The 14062-nt window shown below is 43.4% G+C and overlaps 1 protein-coding gene across 1 annotated transcript in view; it reads right to left on the reverse strand.

Moving 5' to 3' along the window:
• Positions 1–14062, reverse strand: part of cttnbp2 (cortactin binding protein 2) — an 81984-nt gene that overhangs the window by 24837 nt on the left and 43085 nt on the right. Inside the window, exons 4-6 of the mRNA XM_070831402.1 lie at positions 9775–11206; positions 5658–5978; positions 1532–1631 (exon numbers count right to left, since the gene is read on the reverse strand). Coding sequence (XP_070687503.1) covers positions 1532–1631; positions 5658–5978; positions 9775–11206 — 1853 coding nt within the window. The remainder of the gene's footprint in view (positions 1–1531; positions 1632–5657; positions 5979–9774; positions 11207–14062) is intronic.

Genomic DNA, 14062 nt, shown 5'->3' on the forward strand with positions numbered 1-14062 from the left:
TTTGGTTAGGTCTCATTCATATAATTGAAAATACAGATATTAGTTGGCATAAAAACACACATCAATTTAAAGGTCAGACTCCAAGACACATGTGCTTGTGTACACACATTCACGCACTCGCTGCACTCTGCGTGTTACGATTACACACACATACACACTGAAGTTCTGAGTCCGAGCAGCACCTGCTCAGAGACAAGGGAAGATATCAATCAGCCCTCCACTGGCAGCAAGAGAGAGAGAAGATCATCTGAGGAAAACTGAGCCTGTCTGCTAACACGACCACGAGTCACAACCACAGAAAAAAAAACCTCCAGTAAACCCCATAAAATAAACTCAGAGCACGCACGTGTGTGTGTATGTGAGTGCATGTCTGCATGTGTGTATGTGCGTGTGTGTCAGCATGCCTTTTGGACATCCCCACTCTATAAATAACAGTGATCAGATATTACAACACTGCACATTCCCCAGCTGGTCCTGGGCATCGTGTTTTTGGCAAGCACACACGCACAAACACAAACACCCCACTATAACTGACAGTGCCTCTCTGGCTGTTAGCTTAGGATTCATCCCACTAATACATTAGGATCAATACGTGTGATCAGAGCTGACTGTGTACGCGGTGTAGGAGCAGACGTTTCCCTCATCATTAATAATTAATACCGAAAGAGGGAGTGAGGAGGAGAAACTAACCAATCAGCAGAAATGGAATAAAGCTGCAGCCGTTAATGACAGCCGCCCAGCTGAAGTCCTGAACGGGGCTTGTTATAGTGGCGGGAAATCTCCCCATAAAGCGTCACATGTGATGCAGAGCTTCTCTCAGACTATACTGTATGCCACGAAGCCACCAGTACATACTGGTGTGGTGACCCAGCAGACAAGCTGGCACTGCTTTTGGCACTGAAGCTCACAGTGGTTACCGGCATTGGTGTCTAGCGGTCGTATTTCACACATGAGAGGTTGCAGCTGTGCTCGCCCCTCAGCAAAATATGTGTGATGAGTCATCAATTGAAAACACATCACATGCTGTGATACTATCAGAAACACTAACATTCGCGGGCCAGTGACGTACAGACTAAAACAGAGGTCAAGCTCCAAAAGTGCAAGTCAGGAACAATAATAACACTGAAGCAGAGGCATTGCAGTGACACGCCCCGCCAGGACAACCATGTAGTTAGGAGGGCCAGACTTTTAAACCTGGAATTAAATAGCTGATTAATTAATAAGTCGATCAAAGGAAAATTGAGCAAAACAAAATTTAGATAACTGATTAACATTTACTGTTTCCAGCCTGTCCAAAGTGATGATGATCGTATACAATTGTGAATCAAACATACTCAGATTATGCAGCTGGTTAGACAAAATAAACAATTCAAAGATGCCAGGTAGGGGCTGGGCATGTAATAGTTATGGTTAAGGTTAGGGTGTGTGTGTGTGTGTGTGTGTGTGTGTGTGTGTGTGTGTGTGTGTGTGTGTGTGTGTTAGGACAGGACCGAGGAGTCACAGTACAAGAGGAAGACCCAAATGAGCTCACCTGCTGTGGCCGTGGGCGGCAGCAAAGTGTAAAGGTGTGAATCCATTTTCATCTGATACATCAGCAGGTGATCCTGAAGACAGCAGCAGCTTCACACACTCTGACAGGGAGAATGGCAGAGAGACTCAAACTGTAACAACAGTATGTGTGAGCACGCAGAATGAACCCAATAAACCCAATAATTGTATCCTACAACATCTCACACACAAATCCACTGTACACAGTAGAGCATAGCAGCCAGTTTATCGTGTTGCCATGGGTACTGTAGGTAGTGTAGTAGGTACGGCACTGTAACCCTCTGAAATAAGTGTTATGAAAGAAAGCTTTTTACGAATCTAAAGTAGATACGCTGCCATTAATACCCATCAGCAGATAGAGCCACAGTCCTGCCACCTAGCTGAGCTAATGTAGCCTCAGCCAGACAGTGTATTTTCTCTAGAGGGCTTATTTAACTGGTTTATCTGAAAAGATAAGACATTATACAGTACTGCCTTTTTCTGTTCAATATTCTGAAAGAAACAAGTATCTGAACTAGAAAGAAACATTTCAGCACCTCTTCATTTTAAAACAATGAAGATAAATCAACAGTAATTCACTTGAATTATTACATCTCCCATGAGTTTCAGCCACAGAGGTGGTCTTTTATCTGTGTTTCAATGACAAGTCGTCCAAATTTTATTCCTCAGTAAAATAGTACAGTACCCATTTATATTACAATATGAATGGAAGTCCCCAGGAAAATGCTCTAGCTTTTCAAAGAAACTGATGAAAGAAAACCTTGTGAGAAATTACACTAAACCTTAAAAGCTGTTGGAACAGAAGCTAAAACAGAAATAGGACAGCTCTCTCCAGTGCTTTTGATATCAGCCAATACAAGAATAGTTTCACACACACACACACATATATATACATATATATATATATATATGTACAGCAAATCTGGTACTATGGACCCACCAGAATAATAGTCTCAGTAAAAACCATGGTACTCTCTTTGATGAGGTAAATAAATACTCCCGATACCACTGCTTGTGGCATTTCATATATTCACAGCAAACGCTAAACCATCCGTGTGCAGTTTAAAGAGGACAGGTAAACAGGGCTCGGACAATTGGATCAGCTGAGAAGGAAAACTCTTGGGAAAAGCAAAGGACAATGAAATATTGATAGGAGAAGGACTGAAGTCTGTGTGTGTGTGTGTGTGTGTGTGTGTGTGTGTGTGTGTGTGTGTGGCAGAGTGTGTGTCCTCTCCTGTAGGTCCACCTGTCCTTCAGCTGCATTAGTCGTGCTCATGGATCAGCGCTCCTCGACTGACAAAGTGTTACTAAACATCTCAGCAGGGAAGTAAATCCTGATAGACCTTCAGTGTGTTTGTGTGTGTGGGTCTACATGCATTAATTATTCTGTGTGTGTGACTGTATGCATGGCGCTGCTGGTGTGGTAATTTTGTGTGTGTGTGTGTGTGTGTGTGTGTGTGTGTGTGAGAGTGTGTTGTCGACATCACTGCTGAGGTTACAGCCCTGACATGACAGTCCATCTCATTTAATGGCAGCCAACATAATGGGATCAGCTGCAGCTCAAACAATTACAGACAGCACACGGAGAGTGAAGATGCAGAGCGAGGACAAAGACCTGGTGGTGAAACATTTACATCCAACTAAGCGCTTGGCGTGCTTAGTCTGATAGCTGTATGTCTTTAGGGGTTAGTTTTATGAATCTGCTTTGCTATTTTGCCATTAGGCTGCACAGAAACAGTCAAAACACACACAGAAAGTCTGCTGGATAACTAAGACCATCTTGACTGTGCCTCTGAATTGTGATATGAAGCTGCTGTAATCAACATTTTCCTATTAACAGTGGATCACATGACTACCCACAGTGAATTATCACTTTTGGACACAACAAGCAGCTGAATTTAGCGGAAAAAGCTCCAAAAACCAACTGTATGCTACCTACCCGGCAGCAAACAGCAGACATTCAAAGTTGGCTACCAGATGGTGAAAAAAGTGAAGCCTTTGGCTGTTAAAGAGAAATATTTCCCTCAGGAGTTGGCGGAGACCAAAACCGAGCAAAAAGTACAGCGTATATTGCACTTAAATTCATCATCATCATCAGGTGGACACAATATGACTTCAATTGAATGTTCATGCAACCTATGTGATGACAACTGGAACCTTGTAAATGTAATTCATAAATTATCTCCGATGCAGGGTCTCCTATCAAGATACAAGCAGTGTATGCAGAACGGATGGACAAATAAATCAGGGGTTAGTTCACAATATGTTAGATTAGATTTCCTTCTTTCAGTGATTTTGAAGTATATTGTAACCCTGGTTTTGAGAAGTGCAATATAAATGATGTTTTAGCCTACTTTGCTTGTAACATGTTTATGTCTCTAATCTGTCGACTTCATCCCTTAAATCGGGTGCGAAGGCCCATTTTTCCTTCATCTGGTCAATCTGAATATTAAACTACTAATGATTCTTCATGCATATGTATCAGATGTTAAACCTTTACAGAAATTTGGTCTGGATTTTCTTCACTCAAGCATAAACTAAAAGCCAAGCTTCATGAACCAGGACATCTTTTATTTAAACTTGCCACAACTTCGGCATGAGCATCTTTTCACTAAAAGGCCAACAGAGGCACAAAGTCATGTTTAATTAAGCTGAAATGACAATCTGAGACCACGTTTCTACAGAGGCTATTAGAGAAAAACTAAATCAGGTGGCAGGGAGGTTTTGAAGTTAGAACCTCTCTTAAAAACAGAAATTTCACAGGTTTGATGTCTGGAACACCTAAGTCATGTTCATTCTGAAGGTTTCTTTTGCAAAAGATGCAATTAGAAAGAAAAATCCCCTTTGTGGGGGCATATAGTGTCTAGCCATTGTGTCCTGTCTCGTATCATCGTAAACTGAGCCTTGTGGGTCTTTTTCAGCAATGAGCTGCTTTATATTTAAAGTACCTGTTTGAGGGCCTTGTTTAAATGCCACTCTGTGAGGCCTGTAGATAGGAGGGAAATCATTGCTGCAGATTTTACGGCAGTTAAATCAAACTCAAAAGCTATTGCACAGTTTGTTTGTGCAGGTGAGAACAATATAATTGAATCTAATGACCCTGTAAGAAAACTTTGGGTTTGTGAAGACACTCATCGTACTAACTGAAGCAAATTAAACTAAAAAGATTTTTTCACGTAGAGCAAAAAGATATTATCTTCAGTTTGTAAACATAACTGTAGACTGTTAAAAGAAGCTCATCATGGGGAAGTTAACTGGAATGTAACTTATTCAATAACTTAATTTAATGGTTACACTAGCAGATATTTACATATAAAGGTTATTTGTTTAAATAAGGAAAATGCTGAATAGCAAGAAAAATGCACATTGTGCTTGTGTGTGTGTGCATACATACTGCATATCTTTATGTATTTATAGACCGACTTTATAGTCATCATTATAGTGTTGACTTTTGATCCATTAAGGAATACATCACCACCACGTTTCATTCAATAATCACTCATAGAACAATCAATCCTGTGTGAAACCTTTGTTTTGATTTTGATGCATCACTTTCTCTTTAGAAATCAATACAAATCAATCCTGGAAGGTTACTCTTTAAAATCAATCAGCCAGCCAACCACTGACCAAAACCACAGATAGGAGCATACACATTGGTGCTCTGCTCTCATTCGGCTGCTTACTGGTAGAAGACGCACATACAGATGTTATTTAACCAAACAGTATGAATCCAAGAGTTTGAGAACATGACGTCTTTGCGAGGGTCACAAATAGACTATTGCTTACTTTAGAAAAGGAAGGTCACCCACTCTCACAAGGATTTTGACCAACCGTCCTAAATACTCTTAATGTTTTCATTTTCACATAATTGACTGACATTTTTCATTTTTCAAGTTATACATTTATATTCCTCTCCAACATGTCAGGAATTTAATTCTGACAGGACAAAGCTGTCCTCAGTTGTAGCTACAGCCACATCTGTGTTGAGGCAATGAGACAGAAGCCTTTGTACATTTCTAGCTTTATCAAGGCCAAAACCTGCAGAACCTTAATTTTACCACTTAAAAGTCAACCAGCCAACGAGTATTTATTAATCAAATGTCAGTTACCTGTGTGTCCATTCTGAGCAGCAGCAAACAAGGCAGAGGTTTGGTTGTGGTTGTGGTAGAGGTGGTGGTCTTGGTCAAGATGATTGGGCTTGTTCTCCATGGAGGTGGTAGAGGTGGTGTTGGGTGTAGAGGTGGTGTTGGTGGACGTGGAGGTGGTGGTAGTAGTGGTGGTGGTGGTGGTGGTCGGGTCTGGTTGGTTAAGCAGCATTGACAATAAAGTGACATTTCCCTGGGAAGCAGCTTGGGGGAGCAGGGGGCGCCCGCCGTCCAGGGCAGCAGGCCCTCCGCCGCTTAGAGAGGAGACTACGGAGGGACACCAGCCTGCAGGGGGAAGGAGGAGCAGGAGCAGCACAGGTTAAACTAGGAGGAGGAAGAGCAGGAGGAAGAGGAAGCTTCTAGAAGTGCTGAGCATGGGAGAGCGAGGGTGTAAGAAGGTGAACCGGTTGGAAGGGAAGGAGAGCACAGTTCAGTCCTGCACATACTGTAGTACAGTCTCTTTTGTCTGAGCAGCAGGCAGAAGCAAAGAGAGAGTCCTAGTTAAACAAACACTTCTACGGTTGTTGTTATTAATGGGCCACTGAGGTCATATTGTGCAGCTTAACATTGCTAAAAGTCCCTTATTTGGAGATCCCAACATTTCAAAGATACCAGATATGCCAAATTTGTTGGGAAACGTTACTAAAATGAGTCCTGGTCCTAAAAACACAGTTAGTCTTGGGTTTGATCTTAAATTACTTAAAGAGTGTAAAGTTCCCACACCCTTGATAAACGTGATATAGAATATACGTAAATGTAAAATCTATTGTATGTAAAATAGATATTACTGATACTGATTTAAAATTAGTTGCCTTTCAGCAGAAAATAGACATGACTGAACACTTGTGTCTGAAATTGCTAAGTGCTAATGGTCGATGCACCTATTTCAGTTAATCACCACAGAAATAAAATATTAAAGCTCTGAAAGAGGTCACCCAGTTGGTTTGTGTTGCTGTAGCCTGAAGCTATTCTTGGCTAAATCCCATGTGGTGGTTGGTTATGTTATGAACAAATCACTGGGATTATGGCAGGATTATGGGAAAACAGGTAGACAGGTTAAGTGACATACTGAGGTTTTATTTCAGCCTTAGCTGGAACTCATCCAGTAAAACGGTGATTCAGGCTCTATTCACTTTACTCAACCAGTGGGATTATCTCTCCCTTCAGGCCCACTATTAGAAATACCTTTTAAACCAAAACAGCAAACTCCAGCACAATTTGAACTGTGCATTGTAAAATTACTTTATTTAACTTCTTAAAACTGCTGCTTAGCTCCTTTAATGTCCTTTAAATGTTTACTTAACCTTTTTAGTACAGCATCACAGCATCATGTATGTTGTGAAAAACAAAAATGCTGCTTACATTCAACCTGTCATGTTTAAATGAAAATACTCTGGAAATCCTGCTCGTTTTCTTTGATACCTTTCTGTGAAATTCATCCAACATATTTGGTATCTTTGGACACTTTGGGATAACCACTAGGATTAAAAAAAAAGGACGGTGTTTGGGCAATGCTTTGCTGCAAGCTTGAAAAGATTAACTCATCAGGGATGCTGACAGAGTTTTAATGTTAATGGAAATTTCCTCTTAAGAAAGAGGAATCTGTACTTTAAAAATTCGTTGTGCTGAATTTTAAGTGTTAGAACGCGACAAAGTGGTCAGTGTTTTGTTATGTTTCATAAGAACAAGACTTACAGACTTGTGGTAACGCATCGTTTAGTATTTTCCATCTACATTTTTAACATTTAAGTTTTATTTTCCATGGAAGAGGAAGGAGACAATTTCGCATGTTCCCCATTTCTCACGACGTAGGAACCCTCTAATAAAATGTGAAGCGTGCTGCAGCCTGGACAAAAGAGTCTGTCATCGCATCAGATTAATAAACAGATGATGAACAGCAATCAGCTTTCTGTACAAATCATTCATCCACAATATTCACACACAGTGGATAAAAAACACATCCATTATTTAGAAGGATACTGCTACAATTTATACAGCATTATTTTAAATTATTAACCACAAATAAACAGATTAAGTAAAGAGGAGAAAAAAAAGACCTAATCACTAAAACCAACAACTTTACTAGAACTAATAACAAACAGCTTTGGCTCTACCAAGAGTGTCATGCTAAAAAGGTCAGAGATGCTACCTTTAACAACGGCTTTATATGGCTGTTCTGAACTTGGAAGTTCAAAAATGTGTTAGGAAAAGGCAGAATGGAGAATTTTAATGCAGAAATGCATCTCACAGACTGAAGTGAGAGACACAAAAGAGACATAAGAAAAAGTGCAGCAGAGACTGTAATGGACACAGATAATGATAATGGCAGCCGTTATGGTTGCACTTTCTGTCTGAGTGGGTGGTGAACAGGTGAAGTACAAAAGGATACAGAAACAAATCTGGCTGCTGACAGGTGAGATTCTGGACCCGTTTTAAAATGTGATAAATAAGTCTGGGAAGCAGCAGAATTTCAGCAAACTACACCACAGCTTCATCAGACTGGGAGGTGGGAGATGCTGCAATCAAATGCAATGAAATCTGAAAGGTCGGAAACTCTGGTGTTAATGCTATTCTTACTTGAGATCAGAATTATTTCAGTCTTACCGAGATTTGGATCTAACCTTTAAAAAGACAGTAAATAAAACTTGGAGGGCAGCTCTCTTCCTCTCCTATATATTTGAACCTATATGTTTTTGGTCTTTGTTCTATAGGAGTAGATAGAGCAGCTATATATTTCTCCATTGGGATACATCTGCATGCAAAGAACAAGACTTTCAAAAATGCAAGTGTATGAAAAAGATGTTCACAGGTACATTTAAGGATAATTCCAGTTTATCGCAGGCTGGGTCTCGTTTTTCAAGGTGTCGGCATCATTTCTTTCAGATGTGATAACTGCGAACACACCAACAAGACGTCAGATGACAGGTTCAAACAAGCCAACAATTAAGCTAAATTACTTTAACTACTTTATCTGAAGGTAAAACTGAAAGTGATCACAACTGAAATGATGGTAATAATCCCTCAATAGGCAAAGTGCATTTTAAGTATGGTAAGCTGAACCAGTAAGTCGTTCTGTAAACTTAGATGGATGTTTGGATAACCGTTGAGACAATAATTCCTGTTGACCTTTGATTTCTCTACCAAATAAGCTTGCCTGGTCATCTGACAGCTCGTGTTTCTTTCCCCACCTGGCTGATGTTCTACGGTTCCTGATCTCACTTGCTGAGATGTGAAAGTACAATGTTATTGTAAGAGATAGAAATGATGGACAAAAATATGAAAATATCAAAGCTGCAATAAATTGGAATTCTTCCTTAAACATACTCAACAGTACAACCAAGCATAGCATTAAAAGCACATCACAAGTCAAATATAAATGCTTACATTTATATCAAAACATCCAAAGTACGTACAGACACAGGAAGCAGAATGGACAGGGGTCCAGTGGGACACGTTAATGGAAGCTGAAACAGGCAGAGTGCAGGAAGTAGAAGAGTTTTCATGGCATGCTACTGGACGATGGAAAAGGGAAGGGGAGGAGAAAGCAGCCTCTGGCATCAGCTTCAGAGAGGACAGGGGTTACTGGTAGGAAAGCCTACAAACCAATCTGAATACACAAGAGGGGAAACATCTGCTCTGCCTCGATTCACCCTGACATGCTCCTTCTGCTGTGGGATGGATAACCTCTAATCTCCGAGCAACAGTCAGGCGCATGTTAGCAACATGTTGTCACTGTCTGCTGTTGATACCGATTCCGACGGGGCTAACGTGACGACATGGGAGATGAAAGGTGCCCAGAGGGAGGGCATATTAAGGGCAGAGAAAGAGAGATGAGTAAAGAGAGAATGCAGTGAGCAACACTGGAATTTGCGAGGTAATTTAGGGTTGAAGGACAGAGTCGGTGACATAAACTGAATTGACCTATGTGCTATTCTGCATTGCATTCCTGTGGTTATATCAGTTTCCCTTTGACCTGATCGCTATGTAATGCTATGCTGTGCTAGCGCCATGGAAAGAGAGTCGAAGAAAAGAGGCAGTGGGGAGAGCTGGAGGGAGATGGAGCATGGAGGAGCCCCTTTACCTGATGCTGTTGCCAGGGGGCTGCCTGCTGAGGTGCAGGGGCTACGGGAGGATGGAGTACTAATGGAAGAGGAGGTGGAGGGTGGGTTTATGGAGGGGGGGCTACTGACAGTGGTGGCAGGGCTGATGACGGGGGGGCACTCTGCACATGCTGCTGCCGGCTGCCGCTGAGGACCCCGGCCAGGCCCCGGGGAGCGGGAGGGGGGGCAGGCACCCACCTGAGAGGCCGTCAGGGCTGGGACCAGGTCCAGGGCGGGTTTGGGCGGCAGCTGGGGTGTGGCTGGTTTTAGCCCAGCCCCAGGGGAGCGGCTGCTGTCCCCCACCACCTTGATGGGTGGATGAGGAGGAGAAGGGGTCTGAGAAAGCCCTGGCTTTTTGGGAGGGATAGGGGGAGGGTTTCCCCGGTCGATCCTGGCCACCGTGGGCGACTTGAGGCCAATTGGATGGCTCAGGCGGCTGGGAAAAGGGCCTCCCTCTGAGGCTGAGTGGGGTAGGCCTGGACGCAAGGCTCCGGCGCCTCCTGCTGGGGGGCTGGTGAAGCGCGAAAGGACCTGTGTGACGGTGTGGCGTGCTTGCTGCTTAGCGGCAAAGTTGTCACGGTTGGTAGGGGAGAGGTCACGGGCCGGTGGACTCTGGGACGCCGTGCCATTTTGGTCCTGTTCCTGGAACTTGTAGCGAGCTGCCTGAACACGGGGGCTGACTCCACTGGGTAAGCCATGGGGGGCTTGGCCCTCTGAGCCATTCTCTGTCTGTGGCAGTCCTCCTGAGCTGCTGTGGACAATTCCCCGGCCAGTCGTCTTTGGCAGACTCAAGCCCACATAGTTGGCAGGGGTTGGTTTGACAGGTATAGTGAGGGGGGTCTTCTTGGGACCCTCAACCTCAGTGGGGGGCAGGTCCGTTTGGCAAGACGTTGTTCGAGAATTGATGGGCTCTGTGGCTACGGAAACAGACATCAGAGCTTTAGGTTTTGGTGGTGTGCTGGTGGCAGCAGCAGGTCCTGCTCCAGCAGCAGCAGGCTGGGTAACAGCAGCACCATCCTTTCCATCACCCTGTTCAGTCCTGAGCTGCTCCACCTGCTGCCGCAGACTCTGGCTCTCGGCCTCCTCGCGGCCCAGCCTGGCACGCAGCTGTTCCCGCTCTGTGTCAAACTCCGACAGCTGCTTTTCCATCTTGGCCTCCATCTGTTGGCTACGCTGCCGCTCTGTGCTCAGTTCTTCCTGCAGCCGGCCAGAGGTACGATTCTCCTCATCCAGGCGAGCCTGGAGCTCATCGAAGCGCTGCGACTCCTCTACAACCCGTGTGGCAAGCTGCTTGCACTCACGCACCAACATCATAACAATGTGCTTGTTCTTCTCACGCTCATCCTTCAGCTGCGCCGTCAGCTTGCGGTGTTCCTGCTCCAGACTCTGGAGCTGCAGCTTCTCCATCTCCAGCTGGAAGAAAAATACACAAGTCAGAGGACAAAACACAAGTTTTAGATGTCTGAGTTGGTCTTGGTAGATCTACATGTTATGAATTCTTAGTCAGTTTACTTAAGCAACTGATAGAAAATTTACTGTCAACTATTTTCACAATCGATTCATTGCAATTCACAGGCAAAAATAACTTGATGGTTCCAGCTTCTTAAATGAGATGAAAAGTTCTTCTGATATTTTACACTGTAAACAACTAAAAAAATAAATCGACAAAACTGATTCATAAAAAATTTATGTTAGCTGTGGCCGTATTCTCAGCATTACAGTATGTGAGCATGTACTAAAGTGCATAAATACATCACATGTGTATGAAACATCAGTTGCAACCATCATGCCACCTCATATCCCATCTGTGAGATACTGCCAGTTTTACTACACTGGGTATCACATTCTGGAAACATCATCAATCACCTGAATAACAGCAAAAACTTTGGGTACAAACAGTATTTCAATTTAGTCTGTAGTTCAACATTTTCTCAAGAAGAGCATAAACAAGTCAGATTAATCAAATGAGCCAGGCAAAATAGCTCCATTAAATAGAGAGGCAAGATTGATAAGCAGATGTTTACACAGACAGACACTTTATTAATCCGGGGGCCGGCTTGGGGAAAGAGTCCAATTTATCTATTCAGAGGGACACAGTGTCTCTGCATACGCTTGAATTTCGATGACTTGTGAAAGCCCCGGCCTCTATATCTAGAGCGGTGCTGCTATTGTTAGCGCAGAGCTGGTTTCACAGAGGGTAACAAGGCTTAACCGGGGCTCTCCACCCAATTGCCAAGACCCCATCGCTCTAACAAGCTTCAAACAAAAGAGTCGACACCCTGCCATCCCCGTCCCAAATGAGACCCCCCTCCCTTTCCTTCCTCCATCTCCCCTATTCCAAACCATCAGGGTTTACATACCACCACCAGCTGATGCTGAGAAGGAGCGAGGGGTTTTATAAGCAAGGGGGAGCACCAAGGGAACGCCAGTCGGTACTCAAAAGGAGGTGCTACAACTAGCTGCTAATTGGGTGAGGATTATGTCTGCTGTAAGTCAGCCTAATGCCTTGGAAGAACAAATTTAGGGATGCTGTAAAGGTTGTGACACACTGGGCAGCGTAGATTGAAACCAGGCAGGATTAAGACAAGTTTGTATGTAAGTGTGTAAGTATGGATGGTAATTAAGTACAGCAAATGCCACCACTGCCGACACTATGACCCTAATGCACTGCTGGAAACACTCTTTACAATCTTTCAAACTTTTAATCTCTAAGGGCCTGTATGCTTGAACAGAAGTGCTCCTCAGATGGTGTGCACGGTTATCCCCATGTTTAAACTATTACAGGTGTCTGTTCACCTCGCCTGCGAGTGACGCCGTTTGGAACAGCTATAAACTCTTTTGCTTTATGAATCTGTCAAACTCTTTTAGCATCCGTCTCACATTCATACAGTTCCACACATTCACACCACGAGCTGCCAAGTACAACAAGTCATCTACAAACATTAGCAGCTAAATAACTTCCTGTAATGGTGTAACTGCAGATAAAGGAACATTTTCCCCCTTTTGAATCAAGGACAGGAGTCTAAAATGACAACCCTGAAGAGTTTTACAGATATAATTTCCACTCCATCTTGATACTTGCAAGGTAAGCTGATTTATTTATCTTTTAACACAGTAGTCTAATTGCAAATAGGATGATGCCTAGACAAACCTCTTCTCACACCATTTTCCTTTGTTTGATATCATTTAATGCAGCATAATGTAGTGCTGAACCTCCTTCACTGAGTGTGCAATAATGCCCACAGCAGAGTGAGTAAAGTCTCTGCTCATACTTGTCATCCATATGCATGGGCTCATTCTGCCATCATCAGAGTGAAATAATACTGGCATTAAACTGGGAGACATTTTTGTGGAGATACCTTAGAGGCACCTCAGGTAGCACCAGTGCTCCCTGGACCCGAGATCCCCCACTGCTTAATGAAATATTTAAGTAAAACTTACAAGGAGAATTTTCCCTGCAAGGTTTATCCTTACATCAGAAAAGCTGCAGCACCGAGGTATCAGCTGGCATCGCGGCAGAATAAAAGCAGCCTATTCAGCTACTATGGAGAATTGGGGATGGGAAAAGAGGGAAGGAAAGGAGGAGGCCTGAGGACTATTTTAAGAAAGAGGAATTTCAGCCCCAGCCGTCATGACCTTGCTTCCAAATTCAGCCTCTCAACGCAACTCAACATCAGCATGTAGCAGCAAGTTTACCCACAAAGCCTCACAAATACAGTGTTTCTTAGTCATTGTTGTGAGTGTTGCTGGGGGGAGGGGGGCTTCCTCCAACTTCATGACTGATTCATGGACAAGGAGCTGAGGGACTGGGGGTGTCTTCATTATGCCCATAAACCGATTCACCGTGTGTTACGTATAACTGCCTGCTTGCCTTCAGCTTGCCTAAAACCTCATGGATAATTCAACAACTTACTCACAGGAGAACGACAAAAGTGGAAACGGATGGAGGGGATAAAGATAGCGCGGACAGTCCTGGTGAGATTCACTCTACCCAGCAACCAGAGGCTCCTCCTGACTGCACCGAGCCCGTGTCTTTTAGCAGTGTCGGTTTGTTGTTGTGTCATTGGTTCATTTTAAAGGTTCCAACAAACCATTTATCCCCGTCTGACCAGTTCGTAACCCGTTGTTGACATTTTAGGTACAACTGTGTAATCAGTGGTGACATGGTGATTTATTCTGTGCTACAGAGGGTAAACCATTGTTTTGTGGTTGCTGCCTTTCCTTTTACGCACATTTTCATGGTCTAAAATGCTTGGCCTGACATTGTAG

This window comes from Pempheris klunzingeri, chromosome 5 (assembly GCF_042242105.1).
Source record: "Pempheris klunzingeri isolate RE-2024b chromosome 5, fPemKlu1.hap1, whole genome shotgun sequence".
NCBI lineage: Eukaryota > Metazoa > Chordata > Actinopteri > Acropomatiformes > Pempheridae > Pempheris > Pempheris klunzingeri.